The sequence below is a fragment of the Pongo abelii genome, chromosome 6 (assembly GCF_028885655.2).
Source record: "Pongo abelii isolate AG06213 chromosome 6, NHGRI_mPonAbe1-v2.0_pri, whole genome shotgun sequence".
Taxonomy (NCBI): domain Eukaryota; kingdom Metazoa; phylum Chordata; class Mammalia; order Primates; family Hominidae; genus Pongo; species Pongo abelii.
Genome location: NC_071991.2, coordinates 144350933 through 144369196, shown reverse-complemented (window position 1 = coordinate 144369196; position 18264 = coordinate 144350933). Strand labels below are relative to the sequence as shown.

The window sequence follows — 18264 nt, the reverse complement described above, 5'->3', positions numbered from 1 at the left end:
ATCACATTTCCTCCATACTTTGCCATGTACTGGTCCCTGACATCAAGATTATAGCAGATGGATTTGTATTGTGGAGACCCATAAACTAAATTCAATTTCATAAATATGTGACAATCTGTCATTTGAATATTTGCATTTATATGGTGCTTTCCTATGTATTTATAAACTTTCTCTCCAAAATGTATTTTAGGAATATCATTTAAGTAAATAATAAAACTTGAAGCCAATGTTTATCAACATAATGCTCAATTGAATTTGTTCTTTTCTGCATTTGTATAATTAGTAGGTTACATTCTTATATTTTTCTGTTAGTATATGATCTTCTCTCTTTCAGATGCTTATATAATGTCTGTATCAGATGACTCTTGCCACTTGTAAATTAAGAAAATGTATCTCCAACATTCCTGGATTCTGTAATGTTCATTTTTTTTTCTGCTTGGAATTGTCTGTCTTCTTTATATCTTCCAGATATATAACATCATGCTATACTTAGAGAAAAAAATCTCTTTTCTCTCAATGCAAGCTATTAGCCACGTATATATTATCAAGAATTTCACCCTACATGGCTCTTCTCCCAAGGGCGTTTGCATATAAATTTTAGAGAGGAAGAAGATATTTTGTTGTCCAACCTGACCAACATGGCAAAGCCCCATCTCCATTAAAAATACAAAAATCAGCCGGGCATGGTGGGCACTCTCCTATAATCCCAGCTACTTGGGTGGCTGAGGCAGGAGAATCACTTGAACCCAGGAGGTGGAGCTTGTAGTGAGCTGAGATCATGCCACTGCACTCCAGCCCAGGCAACAGAGCAAGACCCTGTCTTTAAAAAAAAAAAAGAAAAGTTTTGTATTATAACAACTATGTATGACTTTCTTTTTGTTTTTCCTTGGAGAGGATATAACCTTCCTTTCTCATGCTAGTTCCCTTGACCCACACTTACGTGGCCAACAAGGGTGAAGCCCTACACGTATGTGTCTTGCTGTACCTGCAGGGACAGAGCAGCATAAAGGGTGAAGATATAGCTTAGTTACCTCACCATCCGTAAAAATTAGGGAGCAAAAATGAGAGGGTTGGGGAGGGCGAGTTATGTCATTATGGACAGCATAACGCTGATAAGCAAAGCAGTCTTTAGAAGCCAAAAAGTATGTAGCTGCACCTCCCCACATAACAAATGATAAAATGGGCTACAGTGAAGTGTAAATCTATATGTATAGGACAGACAACACTTTCTTTCCCAACATGGTAATTTCACTCTAATGTATGACAATCCAGTATATCAATAGTCAAAAAGAGATGAACTTCGGGTCACACAGTTAAGAAACTATAACTTTTGTTTTATTTTTTTTTTTGCTTTTGAAACATCTGTCTTTCTGGAAATGCATTCTATTTCTCTCTATCTACCTACCTACCTATCTATCAATCATCTAGGTAGATATAAATATATATTCTACAAACTACAGACAAAACTACTATAAGGAAAGTAAAGACTCCTCAAATCCTAGTGTCCAAGTTAAAAAATATATTAACATTTTGGAAGCTTAATATCAGATATCTGACTCTCTATATGAGTAGATAAATACATAAGTAGCTCTAAATGATGTAAAGTGGTAACTTGTATTATGTTAAAACAAAGAAAAAATAATTTAACTTTTCTAGAATTAAATGAGAACAAAAAACTTATATATTTTTTTTTTCTAAAGGTTGTTAATTCCCATAAAAAAATCAAAGGCAGAATAAATTTGTACCTGAAGTTTCAGCATCTGGTAGCCTGCTACTCTGAAAGGTTAGCAAGAAAAAATACCCACATCTCTCTAATTCCCATAATTGACACTTTTACATTTCTGTGCCTATAACATTCATACTCTCTCCTACAACTACAGCTCCTACATTGTTTAGTCGAGGTCTTATATGGAAATAGGTTCCTTGCTCAACACCAGTCATGTGGCCACAATTTCTTTATTGTGCACTTTCAATTTTCTCATTGGTGACTAGATTGTCTCATTTGTATTCCTGAAGTGCTGTTTGCATGATAGAACCTGACTCGCCCAAATTTACTAAGCAAATCATCTTCTTCAGTCATATTTTCACTCAAAACTTTTGAAAGTAACATTTTCTGACTCTGCTTCCATACCTCACAGGTCCTTTATGTCTCTCGGTATTATTGCACTTCTTTTAGGGGAACAGTCCGTTCTCTTGGGACCTAGAATTATATGGTATCTCTTTTTCATAATTTGTCCTAGATTTCCTAGTACTGGGAAGATCTGTATCATAATTACCATTTGGGTATGGCCAGTCCCTTGTTTCATGTTTTTCTGTCTATATTCGTTGTTTTAGTTGTTTCCAATGACTTTTATGAGAGAGAAATAAATTACAATTTATATTACTTCAACATCTTTATGCAGAATTTTTGATAACTTATAGTAACTCAACAACTCTCTCATGTCCATAGCCTGATGAATATCAGGTTATAAAAATGAGCTAATTTATACTAATATTACATTAAAACTGCATTTTTGTTATGTTCCTCTACCTTTGCTTGTGTATCACTCTTTCACCAAGTCTTTTTACTGACTGAGACCTCTTCATACATCTGTGAATACCTTGTATATTATTCTGTATACACTAGGCTAGCTTTTTCCTATCTATTTTCTTCTCTTTTTTGGTCTTTCTAAATCTGATATGCCTTTCTTTTCTGATACAATATTTTTTCTTCCTCTCTTTATTTTTCCTTCTTCTTGTTCTTCTTTTGGGTTTCCTCCTGCTTTCTTTTTTCATCTTTGTTTCCTTCCTTCCTTCCTTTCTTCCTTCCTCCCTCCCTCCCTTTCTCCTTCCCTCCCTTCTTCCCTTTCTTGCTTCCTCCTATATTCATTCCCTTTTTTTTTATTTCTAGAATTGGTTGATTCTAGATTGTTTTATGATTTCACATTTCTTATTTTCCTTTAGCTTTATTAAGGTGCAGTCACAAAAAATTTATATATTTATAGTATACAACATGGTGTTTTGATATATGTATTGTGAAATAATTAACTCAAGATAATTAACATGTCCATCACAACACAGTTATTTTTTGTAAATGATGAGACCACTTAAAAGCTGTTATTTTAGCGATTTTCAAGCTTGCAACATATTATTAACTATAGTCACCATGCTACATAATAGATATCCAAAACTTATTCATCTTGTCTAACTAAAACTTTGTGTCTTTTAACAGATATCTCCATTTTTTCTCCCTCTCCACCGAAGCCCCTGTCAACCACCATTCCTGTTTTACTGAATTAAACATCATGGTCTTTGTTGATTCATATTTATCTAAGATAATATTGTTTCTTTCCTTTTTAAGTTGCCATTTGCTGATATTTGTACCAGTGTTCCTTTGAAGCAAAAGAGTTTTTTGCCTCTGTCCTTAACTATATTCTTTTACTCTCAGTGAATTGCTAGAAAATTTGAAACTGCCATTTACTAACAAATACCATGATTTAAGGTCAAGAATTCAAGTTGTAGTTGCACACATCTAACTATTTTTTAACACAGATTTTATAATAGAGCTACACTCTGGGTACCGGAGGAAAAATTACAAGGGGCATTTGCATTTTCAATAGGAACTAATGTTTTACATTAATATACAGTAAATACAAAGTGCTGTTTTTAATACACTGTACGCATTTTGGGAGTCAATTCTTTTTTACATCTTTCTAAATGACTTTCTGATTAATAGGAATTTTAACTCTAAACGTTTATGCCATTTTGACTTTATTATCCCAGGCAACTTCAAAACGTCTTCCTTTTTGACGTACTATCTCTAACTTCCAGCCTAAGTTTTCCTATGTTATTCCAATGTGGAGATTACATGAGAGGTTAATGGCATCTATGGATCTTTTAATAGAAGTGGCAAGAGTGATTTCTGGTGTCTGCCAACATCTGTTGTGTGATTTTATATATATATGGCTATAAATATAACATGTTCTTATTTAACATGTTTATTGATAAAAGAATCAAAATTTGGCTTACCTCCTCTCTTGTTTATCTTGGCATAGCCGGGAGAATAGCTACCAGAGATGGAAGAGGAGCTGCTGAAAGCCCCATGGGGGAGTCCAGAGACAAGTGGCTCATCACATTTTTCTGAAAACAAAAGACAGAGAGGGAGAGAGACACTCAACAACAATTTCTAAATAATGATTGGTATGTGTTGGTTAAAAAATCATTGAATCTGTTATGTCTTTTATATATCTTTGAAACAATATTTAGCAAAGGAATTCAGGCAATTCTGTTATCCTAAATATAATATAACACAGGAACAGTTTATATAACCCTGATATTCAAATGGAAAACCATAGCAAAGTGCATTACTCCGAAGGACTTCACCTCAGTCTTGCTATCTGAGAATCATGAGTAAAATTGAGCTTCTTCCTGTAATAAGCTTTAGTATCTGGCATCTCCTGGAAATCTTCAGGTATTTATACATTATAGGAACAGAGAACTAGAATTAATAAGGTTGGAGGAGGAAAGACAAAAAGGGCTCCTACCAAAGCCAAAAGACCAAGAAATGGGGAGTTGCTAACCAACATGTATAAAATTTCAGTTATGCGAGATGACTAAGTTCTGGAGATCTGGTATGCAATATTATACCTCTAGATAATACTGAACACTTATCAAGGCAGATCTCATGTTACATGTTCCTACTAGAATAAAGAGGCCGGGAGTGGTGACTCATGCCTGTAATCCCAGCACTTTGGGATGCCGAGGCGGGTGGATCACCTGAGGTCGGGAGTTCAAGACCAGCCTGACCAGCCTGACCAACAGGAGAAACCCGGTCTCTACTAAAAATGCTAAATTAACCGGACATGGTGGTGCATGCCTGTAATCCCAGCTACTCGGGAGGCTGAGGCAGGAGAATTGCTTGAACCTGGGGGGCGGAGGTTGCGGTGAGCCAAGATCGCGCCACTGCACTCCAGCCTGGGCAACAACAGCGAAACTCCGTCTCAAAAATCAAAGAAAGAACGAACTAGACATCAGCAAGTAAAGACAGAGTAATCATCAACTAGAAAATTATTACTGACAGAAAAATTAATCAGTTCCCATCATACTCAACCAATCAACTGCACTGAAACCAGGCGATACCTCAATTCTATTTGTAACACTTTCTGCACTTGGCTTTTATAATGTCATTAACATTTTTTTTCTCTTTTTTCTCATTAGCTGCTTGCTCTCTGATTCCTTTGATGGATCTTTCTCATTTTGCCAATGCCTAAGTGCTTCTAATGTTAACGTGGCCAGGACTGTTCTGAGTCTACCCTCCCTCTCTGGGAGATGGCATGGAGGGCTATGTCTTCAGATACTGGCATGTTCCAAATCCTACTGCCTCGTTTCAACTCCATAGCTACAGATCGGGCACATACAGCTTCCAGAGATCACTGTTACAAAAGACTGTGTGGTCTTCCGGCTTCCTCTCTCACTCTGCTATAGTTTTGCCGGCAGCAGCTGAACAAACACTTTTTAAACTGTAAGTGAACGTGTGGCTGCAGTACACAAAATGTTCTCTGGCTCCTGCTCTCAACTCGGCGTACTGTTTGAAGTCCCCCTGCCCAACCCCTGCTACCCCACCACGCAGTGGCCTATGATGGCCACAACACTAGTCTTCTCTCTTTCCCCATGTCCTTGTCTACTCCTGTCTAGCCACCATGGCCCCTTTCCTCTTCTTTTTTTTTTTTTCTTTTTTCTTTTTATTTGAGACTGAGTGTCGCTCTGTCGCCCAGGCTGGAGTGCAGTGGCGCCAGCTCGGCTCACTGCTACCTCTGCCTCCCGGGTTCAAGCGATTCACCTGCCTCAGCCTCCCGAGTAGCTGGGGTTACAGGCGTGTGCCACCAAATACAACTATTTTATTTTTGTATTTTCAGTAGAGATGGGGTTTCACCATGTTAGCCAAGATGGTCTAGATCTGCTGACCTCATGATCTGCTCGCCTCGGCCTCCCAAAGTGCTGGGATTAAAGGTGTGAGCAACCGCGCCTGTCCCCTCCTCTTCCTTTAAAAACAATCCTACCCCTGCTGTAAGACTTTGCAATTACTACTTCAAGTATCCTCTCTTGTCACAGGTCTCTGCTCAATGTCACCTTTGCCACTGAGGACAGGGTTTGCTAGTTCACCCAGCGTTTTGTTGCCATCAGTCTCTGTATCCACACCCTGCTTGATTTCTGTCATAACACATAGCACCACCTGATATGTTATGTTGTTACTCATTTAATTGTTTTGTTGTCTTTCTCTCCCACTAAACAGAAAGCTCTATCTGAAATGAAGTTTTAGTTGGCCTAATGCTTACTCTCCAGTGATCTGAACAATGGCACTTGGCACGTACTCTAAAAACATTTGTAGGATAAATGAATGAGTGTACTAAACCCAATGAACCTCAAAGAGTCTGGAAGCATGATCTCATATTATAACATGCCACAACACTTAATTTTTAGAATGATGGTCTTAAATTCCCCACAAATGTTTATGCTCAGAACTCTGTTTAATAAAACAGAAAATGTTTCTCTATATATTCAAAAATGGTTTCTCTCTCAAATCTATAAGCAAAAAAAATTTTAGCAACAGAAAAAATAAACTAATTTTCTTGTAAATTCACTTAAGCGAAGTCCCCAATGATACTGGAGAAATGAATTATTATTTATTATCTCACCACTCAATTGTATACAAATTGGAAATTAAAATGGACAAATCCATCTTCATATAATATTTGTAAAATTGCTTATTTTTCTTAGTTATACTGCAAGTGCCTCTGGGAAATATGGCATGTGTATATAAATAAGTTCCCCAGAAAGTGAAATGTAAAAGAATGAAAAGAACATAAAATTTGTTTTAAAAGTATCAATTTACAAAGCTATCATCTAAAGTAACGGGTTTCATATTAATCGAAAACATCTACTTCTGTTTAGCTGTAAGTGAGCACAAACATACATCCTTGATTTTCCTACTTTCTGATACATTTGATTATAACTTTTTATAATTTTTGAGATAAGTGTTGCCTTTAATTGGAGTAAACATTCCTTCTAATGTTCCCATTATATTAGAAATATGCTAACATTCACTCGTGTTCATTTCATTCATTTAAATATGCATCAACTGCCAAGCACTGAAGTGCCGTTGAAGGTGAAATTAACAATGCCCTGCCCTTGTAGAGCTTATGTTTTTGTGGGAAGAAACATGCCAACGAAAAAATGTAAATTTACAGTATGCTATGGTAATTAATACTAAGAAGGAACATTAAATATAAAACAGTGGGCAGGGAGTTTGGGGGTGAGGTGGAGAGGAAGAGAATTGCTATTTTATGCTGCCTTCTCAAGGAAAGACTTGACAAAATGATCAGGTAGCATTTGAGTAGAAATATGAAGAAAATGAGGAAGAAAGCCACGTTAGAAATCTGCAGGATCACGCTAGGAGAAACGTTATCTAGTTCATACCTGCTCAATCGGGCTAGCTCATACTTGATAATAATGCATGACACATTTTCTAAGAGTGAATATCCAATGCATAGATATGGTTGCGTTGAATGTAATTAAACTAAGTTGATAACTGATTAAATGATCCAATAGCTAATTTAAATTTAGAATTTATATGTAGCATTTATAAAACCATAATATAATTTAGAGTTATTACATTAAACAAATTGGCTTCTGTAACCAATTGATCATCTGAGTACCAAATTTTACATTTTTTACTTATTTAAAAAATCAAATAAAAATCAATTTTTAAAAATTTAAAAATTAAAGTAATAATTTGAAAAAATTATGTAATTATTCAGAATAATAATAATTAGAATTAAATTGAGATTAGTAAAGATCAGGGCAAATAAGCAATTTTTTTTAAAGGTGACTGCAAAATTATTATCAGAATGTAAAGCACCAGCAATCTTACATTCTCCCAAATTAAAACATAATCTATAATCATATTATAAGCTAAAATATGCAACAATTACTATATTTTTTCCTGGAGGACATTAATCACGAATATTTATTGAGATCTTACACCGCATTTTGCTGTTTTCACTACTTCAGGCAGATTATGTGTGTGTGTGTGTGTGTGTGTGTATATATATATATAATTCCACTTCGCTACATTCCATTTGTATATATGCACACACATACATACAAATATATGGTGTATTCCTCCATAAGTGGCAGTAATAAATGAATCCACAAAAAGGAATTAAACATGAAGCAACAAAAGAGTAATACAAAATGGTTTAAATTTCAATGCTAAATAGAATAAAATCAAATACTAAAAGTCACATATAAATTAGAAATGTAGGGTTGTTGTTAGTTGAGTTGCTCATTAGACCTGGCTCCATCATAAACGTGTGACCTTGAATATGTCAATGAACCCCTTTCCTACAGGTGACACACAAGTAATATGAGGAAATTTAACTAAGTTTCTCTCAAGCTCTGAAAACCCCAAAATAGTGTTAACCACCAAGAGTTAGCAAACTATGGCCTGCAGGCCCAATGCAGCCCACAGATTGCTTTTGTAAGTAAAGTTTTATTGGAGCACAGTTACACATCATGCATTTATGTATTGTCTCTGATGGCTTCACACAGCAGTAGAATATTGCAATGGATATCATATGGCCCACAAAACTGAACAATTTACTATCTGAGCTTTTACAGAGTAAGTTTCCGAAACTTTTATCCAGTATAACAAATATGAAGGAACTTAGGAATCAGAATGATTAATGATTACTTAGAGTGTCAGATGCCATACAAATAATGAATAGAATCTGAAGAAATTAGAGACTACAGATAGGTAGAAAGAGGGTTAAGGAAATTTTAGAAAGAGGGAACACCTCAAGCAACATGAAAGAGCCCACAATGAATTTGAAATTTCCCAGAGATGGTTGTAGCAGCACTCCATGCAAGCACATATTGCCATACTGACTATTACAATATACTATCCATTTTTATTTCCAACTGTAATAATGGTTATTACTCATTATGCGTTCTAAAAAGTCTGCTTTATTGTTGTGCTAAAACATGTATCTCAATCTCCTGCAGACATTAAATACTAGGAAATCAGGCAAATCCCTGGAGGAAGTTAGAATTTTTATATAATAGTAAAGGAGGGAAGGAGAGAGAGAAAAAGAGAACTAACATTTGAAATAATCCAGTATTGTGTTTTCCCATACTGGGATGTCTTCCAAAACTATAGCCATACACAGCAATGGCAAATATTTGGTCTCCAGTGTACTTCCCTTCCAGGGAATCTTGGATGAAAACTAGAAGAGCAGATGGGCCTTGAGTTTTATTTTCACACAATTTCAGTCAATCATGAAGGCAGACTGGCTATAAGAATTCTGTACTAACTCAAGCTGGAGCAGAGGAAATTATTGGCAAATAGACACGAAATAGCTGTTGACCTTTACCTAAAAGATACGGCTGAGAGGTTTGGCTATTGGCAAGGGATACTGGCAGGAGTTTACAAGATTAAAGGACTTCAGAATATATGTAATTGACACAAAAGTATGGTTTTCAAATGCATCTCTGCTTAAATATAATGTCTGAAAAATTTTCACAAAACAATATATGTTTAAGCTATAACACTTCAAATAGATGTTTTATATGACCCATTTGGTAACATAAGCCTAATGGAGGAAAACAACTAAAAACAACAAATGACTCAAGAATGAGACAGTGCTAGCTGAACAGAAATTCTAGCAATAACTTCCTCATTTTTATATTAGGAAAAATTCCATGGCAAAAGGCACATTCTGGGTTGAACACATCACTCTGTGGTCTTATGTATACATTTAACTTCTACCTTTTGAAGTTGGAGCTACTCTATCTCTACCTGCACATTTACCCTGCATCATGTGTTATGACTATTCCTTTCCATCATCAGTAGCATAGCAGTTCCTCCAAGAGGTCTTTTATCTACCCCGATGTCCATTTCAGGGTCCCTAGTTAATGCAATAACTAATGACGGTCAGAAATGTGGGAGGGTACACAACATTGGGACACTCAGGAGCAGAAGGCAAGATGTAGTCCTGGAGCACTGAGATGGGACACCAGACACTGAAATGGACATCAGGGGGGAAGGCAAAAGACCGCTTGAAGAACTGCTGTGCCACTTGGGAAGCCATAGAAGAGCTGGTCATTCAGCTTGTAATTCAAGATCGTTTTAGTCATAAGGAACAAGGCAGGATGGGAAGCAGAAGGCAAGTTTGTTTGGAGGTTTGGCCAGAGCTTCTTAAATTACTCCTGATGTCTGCAAGCCAAATTTTGTCTAAATTTAATTTATATTTTACATTTTCTAACTTTCATATATCACATTTTTCTTTAATAACATATGGAAAGTACAGGAAACAGAATATGATATTCTCTTCCAATTTTTATAATAATTTTTAGACTTAGTTGAGGGTCAAGTTTTTTAAAATTAACTTTGTATAATTAATATTTTTTGGTGAAAGGCGTGACTTTCAGAGGTAGCAGCATGCTCCTTAGAGTCAAAATATTTAGATTTTATTCCTAGCAACATAAATTTGGGCAACTTGTTTAATCCTATCAGTTTAACCCACAGTTTCCTTAGTTTTTCCATTATTACAAAAGTCCTTTTCCTGTTTTGACCCAGTTGTTCTAGATTTTTAAATCATAACAATATAAAATAAATGGTTAAACATTCAGAGTTATAGAAGTACGCTATAAAAATGTATGCTCCTTCTTAGGGCAAAGAACCCATTGACTGCTACTCAATCTCTCTTATATATCTTCACTTATATCGTATTTTCCTCCCATTTTTATGGTTCATATATTGCTTTTGTGTATCTCTTGCTCCAGCTTCCCTGGACTACTCTTTGCTATTGAAAATAAGATACATCTTTCTCTTGCTCCTGTAGAATTTCATACGATACAGTTAAAGAAAGAACCCTAATAATCCATAGAAATCATCGCTATTACTAGTCTAATAATCTATAGAAGTCATCGCTATTACTAGTCTTCATAGTACATATACACAGATGCAACATTTAACATAACGGATATTTAGATATGCATGCAAATAAACAAACAAAAAACATTTACAATCTGATCTTTAACATACTTTTTCGCTTACTGACCATAGAAATTCCCATACAAATATAGCCTCATTTTATGTATTTCATTTTATATTAGAAATCTTTCATTATTTATATTAGGCTCTGTGTGGCAGAAGTAACTAACTTTGCACAGAAAATACTAGAGTGCTAGGTCATTGCTAAAACAGGTCATATAATCGCATTGAGAATTAATTATTTTCTCATAGAGTCTACAAATAAGTTCACAAAAGAACTTATCCAACAGAAGGACCATGAAGAGAAGTACAATTAGTTTGTCATCAAATGCTAATTTAGGAAAAAGCTAAAGATAATGGAATTGGAATGAAATCAACTGATTGGACATAACTTCTCTGACACACAGCGAAAATTCCTAAGTGAATACAATAAATTGATCTGCCTTCCTTTTTTCTTTTTACTATATCTCTTGTTTCCTACTAGATGGAGGTGACCTAATTTACTCTTCTATTTCATTTTCCATTTAATGAGACAAAGCCCAGTGTGCTACCACAGGCATTATAGGGGTGAGTGCGAATGAGGCAGCCTTCCCACCTCCCATCTCAATCCTTCCAATTTGGACCTTGATGAATATACAGATGGCAGAGATCATTAAACCACAATCAGGAAATCAATTGATAGTAATAGCAATCATTTATTGAACACTTATGTGTTAGGCAAGTAAATATTTTGAGTGGGTCATCTCATTGAGTTATCACAGTAACCCACTGAGATGGGTAGTATTACCATTTTATAGATGAGGAGCCTTCAGATCTCACAGCTAAAAGATATTAAAGTCAGGACAAAGGCCAAATTGTACCTGATTCTAAGGCCTGTGCTTTTGAAGTCTAGTTTTCTGGGACAAATGGTTTCTATAGTGACTTCAGGTAAAATGGTATATGTTGCACTGGGCTACACAGACCTAATAATACTGAAATTGTCAAATTGTTCTCACCACCTTTCATTTTGATTCTAAGAATTTACATGAAATGTTACCCTATATAATAATATTGCAGCAATTTCAATATTTTGTGTGCCAAATCAGACCCACATCTTTTAACTGAAAGAGGTTTCTACAGTTTTAAATAGATGTTCTCAGAGAAACCCATATATAATCAGCAATTTAATGGATATGCCTACATTGAATAGCCTCAGCAAAATACATCAACTTTATTTCATTTATTCATTCAATAAATATTTATTGGGCACTTATTTCCTGCTTCAATCTTTATCTCCTTACAATCCATTTTCTTCGCAGTTGCCAGATGGATTTTTTAAAACTGGACATCAGATTTTGCCATGCCCTGAAGACTTCCTGATGGCTTCCCCTCTTATTTAGTATAAAATCCAAGCTTCACTGGGCCCGAGATGGTCTGGCCCTGAATATATCTCTGGCGCTATTTTATTTCACTCCTTCTCTGGGTCACTAAGCTCTAGATTCACTCTTCTCTGTCTTTCATACATACCAAGCACACCCTTGCTCAAAGGCCTTTCCATCCTCTCTGCTGTCCAGCTAAAATTCTCTCTACCAGGTTTAAAAGAGCTGGTTCCTTTCCACTCTGATTCTGATGCAAATACCACCTTCACTTTTTCTGACCAGTTCACCTAAATTAACCAACTCAATTTCTGTCTTCATTGAGACATTGCTTGCTATTTTATCACACTGTCTTGTTTTGTTTCACAGTACCCACCACAATCTGAAATTATCTGGGTTTTTTTTAAATTTGTTTATTACTTTTCTTGTTTAATGGACTGTAAATACCATGAGACGAAGGCAGGTGCCTGACTTGTCCACTCTGTATTCCCAGAGCCTCAAAATCTGTCATGCAGCATAGCACAACCTTGCAGAGAGCTGTTGAATCAATGAATTACTGACAATGATAAGAAATAAATCCATCTAAAAGCAAGCAAGGCAAAGTGCTTCCTAGTTTTGACTATTGAGATGTATTCACTTCATCTGTTTAGCTTCTAAGATGTATTTTTGTATTTTCCATTTTAAAATCTGCATTGCAAAAGAGAAATGGCTTCATCCCATGATCTTACATATAGATCTACTTCACTGTATCCCACATAAGAAATACCATCTCTGATCTTCAACAACTTAAAATGACTCGTAATTTGGAACCCCTGAATTATATAGAGGGTTTGTCTAACTTATCAGTACAGTACATGACTCTACAACTTTTTAAATATCTTGGCTACAGCAAATGAGTTTTTTGAGACTTGAAACTATCGACTATTGTCAGTTAGCTCTTTTACATCTACTTTTAGTCTTAAAAAGAACATAAGACTTTGGTGTTCCTAATATAATATTTTCATTCTGTATCACTGAAAATCTATTGTGATCAATATTGGTTTATATGCTTTCTCTGCCGATGATCCTCTCTTGAGAAAGAGAACTTCTTTTCTTTCCCAATATGCAGAATGTAGAGCATACCATAGGAACTCTTCATATATTTTGAAAAATATTGAACACAATCAATGCAATTTTAATAGTTTATGGCAATGAATACATTCAATATTTTTAATCTTAAAAATTAGTTCAGATTTCTTTCATTTTCTTTTTTTGGTTTGTCTAATAGCTATGTTTAAAAATAATAATGAAATGAAAGTAGTGTAGCTAGAAAATCAGTCGTGTTTGGAGGAATCTTGGTTGTAAATCAAATACAAAATTGTCTGGTCTGCATGTACCAAGGGCAAATTACTTCGAGACGTAGTTCAAATTCTGCTGGACATTTAACAGCTGCAGCATATTTCCGACAGATGGTATAACAGATTAATCAGTTTCAAATTATCTACTGAAACTGTAATATACTAGAAATGAAATAGATTTGTGAGGCTTTTTTTAAAAATTAAGCTTTTGTCTCCTCGAAGTTGATCTTCTAATTTAAAAGAAAAAAAAATCTCTACAACACAAAATAATAAAAAACAATTTTTACCCTTGCTGTAATCTGGAAAACAAATTGAAGTTCTAAGTTCATAACTTCATGCAACAAAAGGAAATAGTATTCAAAAATTGAATCACCACCCAGGAGCTAGGCAGAGGTTTTAATCTCTAACACAGTGGTGACAGTAGACTTTTCTTTTTTTAACTCAAATTCTACAGCCTCATAAGAAGGTCGAGCTACCTAGAACTTTTAATAAACCAATAAGCTGAAGACTGTCAAGGTCAATTGCAATATGACTAAATGAACTTGAGTACTCTTAAAGCTTTGATTGACAATCTTCCTTAGGACAGGGCTCATTTGAATTGTAATTTATTGGTCCACTGGTAAATGCTGCAATTTTTGACTCTCTGGTTTCATTAACTGGTTAACTGAAAGTTAGTATTTAACAATAAGCAATGTACTTATTGACAACCAAGTCTATTTCCTAGACTACTTAACCCACTTAGCTTTAAATAACTAAGTGCTGTAGGTAAGCATTTTCCCAGTGTACTTGGCTTAAGTAACTTCAGATTAGCCACGCATTCAAGAGGTACAGAGTGAACAATGGAGCACTATAGAGCCAGTAAGGGTGAAGCTGTAGAAAAATCCTTAATCAATTGACAAATGTTTATGGCATGATAGGCTACAAAAGTAGTCTATAAAACAGTATTTATAATATGATCTTCATTTTATGAAATAGATATTTATAGGTAAAGGAATGACTGAAAGAATATATAAACCAAAATGTCAATCATGGTACTGTATTGATTGCTAGATAATTGTTGACTTTCATTTTCTTCTATTTTCTACAGCTTGGAAATGTTCTTCAATTAACATATATTGATTTGATAACATTTGAAAAACAAATAGTATTAACTACCCAGTGATGCTGCGTGCAAAGATAATATGCATTTCCTTCAATGATGATTTATAGAGTGCCTACAGTTGGGGGACAAGAGTGAACAACGTAGAGTTTCATATTATAGTAAATAATAAAAAAAAATACACAGTATTTCAGACGGTGTTAATTATAGGGAAAATAGGGCATGACAGGAAGATGAGGAGTATGGGTGAATGGACAAATATCCTTGAAATTAGAGGTTTTAGAAGGCCTTATTGATAAGGTATCATTTTTAGCAGAACTTAATGGAAAAGAGAGAACAAGCCATAGGGTTATCTGATATCTGTGGAGTAGTAATTCTAGCACAACAAACCCAAGTCAAAAGGCTCAGGAGCAGGAACAAGGTGGGTATGTTCAAGGGTCCTAGGAGGCCAGTGAGGATGGAGAAGAAGCATGAGGTAAACAGGAAGGAAAGTGGCCAGAGAGACTGCAGAAGACTGGGATGGAAGCCAACTTTGCTGGGCTTTGTAGGGGATTGATATGGTTCAGCTGTGTCCTCACCCAAATGGCATCTGAATTGTAGCTCCCATAATTCCTGCATGTCGTGGGAGGGACCCAGTTGGAGGTAATTGAATCATGAAGGCAGGTCTTTCCTGTGCGGTTCTTATGATAGTAAATAAGTCTCATGAAATCTGCAGGTTTTATAAAGGGGAGTTCCCCTGTACACGCTACCTTGCCTGCCACCACATAAGACATGACTTTGCTCCTCCTCTGCCTTCCACGATGATTATGAGGCCTCCCCAGCCATGTGGAACTGTAAGTCCGTTAAACCTTTTTGCTTTATGAGTTACCCAGGCACGGGCATGTCTCTTTTTGCAGTGTGAGAACAGACTACTACAGGGATTCTTTTTTTGTTTGTTTTTTTGTTTTCCCTAGATGGAGTCTTGTTCTGTCACTCAGGCTAGAGTGCAGTGGCACGATCTCAGCTCACTGCAACCTCTGCTTCCTGGGTTCAAGCAATTCTCCTGCCTCAGCCTCCCAAGTAGCTGGGATTACAGTCATGTGCCACCACGTCAGGCTAATTTTTGTACTCTTAGTAGAGACAGGGTTTCACCATGTTGGCCAGGCTGGTCTCGAACTCTTGACTTCATCATCTTCCCTCCTCAGCCCCTCAAAGTGCTGGGATTACAGACGTGAGCCACCATGCTCGGCCAGGGATTCTTAGGAACTGGGTTTCAGTAACATTCAAAGAATGGAAGCCCACAACAAGAGAAAATGTGATATGTTGCCAAGTTTGTTGTAATGAAAGTGGAAGTTTAATGTAAACTGTGTTATTTTCTATCTAGACATGATTCTATTAAAATTTCTATATAAGGTCTGTCACAATAGGTTTTAATTCTAAGTAATCCAAATCAACTTTTTGTCTCTAATGAACAAGGAAAATAAGTTGGAGAATATTTAGTCCCCTGGGTATAAATTTCTCTTAAAAAATGTAAGGATCTATATTAAAATAATATTCATTTATTTTAATTTCTGTTAATCTGGCATTAATTTATTTAACCATATCTTTCTTAAATATATTTAGATTTTGAGTCACATACTATCCTTTGAAGTGGCGACTTGAAAAATATTCCCCTTTGTCTCCCAGTAATCTGAATTCATTTCTCCTCATGTCTTCAATAACACGGAGGACCTACTATTGAATAGAATAAAGAAGTTGTATCCCCTTCTACAAGGCTTGTCTTCTAGAGAAAAATAAATTACCCAGTTAGCTATAAGCAATGGTATAATCGCAATTGAAAGGAGTGAATAAAGGGAGGAGGCAAGGTAAGTTTTGCCTGAAGGGGTAAGGACAGTTTTAATATTAAAAGAAAAACCATGATGTGATAAGAACAATTTCACTACATATAAAATGACAGAGAAGAGCACTCCAGTCAACAGAGTCAATATCACAATAAAGTGTAAATATGGGAATATATAGCATCTTCGAGAAGGAATGAGACAAACAGAAACTTAAAAACAACAACAACAACAAAACAAACACAGTTGTTCTCGCTGCCTAAAGTGTTCTTCTTCAAATTTTCTCTTGGATAAATGATCACATCCTACATCAAATCTCAGGAGGTGAGTGCTTCCCTGAGTTCACCATCACTTACACTAAGTTTAGTCTGCTTCTCTCTCTTTTCAGTGAACACACTTTCCTTCCTTCCTTCCTTCCTTCCTTCCAGCAATTATGACAATTAGTAATTCTGTATTCATCTGTGTAGTAACTTGTTTAATATCTGACTCTACTATAAGTTATTAATCCTATTAGGGTGGACCTAAGGGTTGTGTTGTTTGCTTCTGTATTCTTGGCATATGGGACAGTGACCGGTGCCCAGAATGAATGCACAGTGGATGTATGGAAGGTGGCGATCATTGAATCTACAGAACAGATGAACAAAAAGGAATGCCAAGGGCAAACTGAATAATCTTATTCATTTGATCCTGTTTGGCATACTCTCATTTTTCTATCAACAAATCTGTATTGGATACCTATTATGTTTGAATCTAGGTATCATTGATTCAAGACTTCACAGGTTAGTAAATGTCACACAGTAAATGTGAATTATATTCTGTAGGCCTTGAGAAACCACTGAAATGGCTCCTTCATTGGGGGTAGTTACATGATATGGATATATCTGCATTTTAGAAGAAACAAAACATTGACATCTGGGTGGTAGAGCCATTATTGGAGGAATGTTCTAGAAACTTGGACACTATTATACACCAGTGTAAATTACAAGTCTCCAGGTGTGGTGGCTCACATCTGTAATCACAGCACTTTGGGAGGACAAGTCAGGCAGACAGCTTGAGCTCAGGAGTTTGAGACCAGCCTGGGCAACATGGTGAAAACCCATCTCTACAAAAAATACAAAAATTAGCCAGGCGTGATGGTGTGTGCCTGTAATGCCAGCTACTTAGGAGGCTAAGGTGGGAGGATGGCTTGAACCCAGGAGGCAGAGGTTGTAATGAGTCGAGATTATGCCACTGCATTGCAGCTTGGGCAACAGAGCCAGACCCTGTCTCAAAAAAAAAAAAAAAAGGTAAATTAGAAGTGATACAGAGGTGAATGAAGGCAGCGGCAGTGGAATGACAAGAGAAGACAGTGGTTACAGATACTATGGAAGGCGACTGAATTTGTTTTTCAACCAGATGTGAGAATTAATAGGAAGAAGAATGACAAAAATTACTGATTTCTTATGTGGGTGACTGAATAGCGTGTGTAGTCATTCACTGAGCAATGGCTATAACATATGGACTTGGGCTCATTTACCTTATTTATTAAAATAGGAGGTTTGACTCATTTAAGAACATATGCCAAGACTGTATCTTCACATCTAACTGAACTCATATTTTTGATTAAAATTACCAGCCATAGATT

At 35.9% G+C, this 18264-nt stretch overlaps 1 protein-coding gene across 1 annotated transcript in view; it reads right to left on the bottom strand.

The window, feature by feature from the left end:
• Positions 1-18264, bottom strand: part of CNTNAP2 (contactin associated protein 2) — a 2266356-nt gene that overhangs the window by 1606681 nt on the left and 641411 nt on the right. The window contains 1 exon segment of the mRNA NM_001133793.1: positions 4009-4119. Coding sequence (NP_001127265.1) covers positions 4009-4119 — 111 coding nt within the window.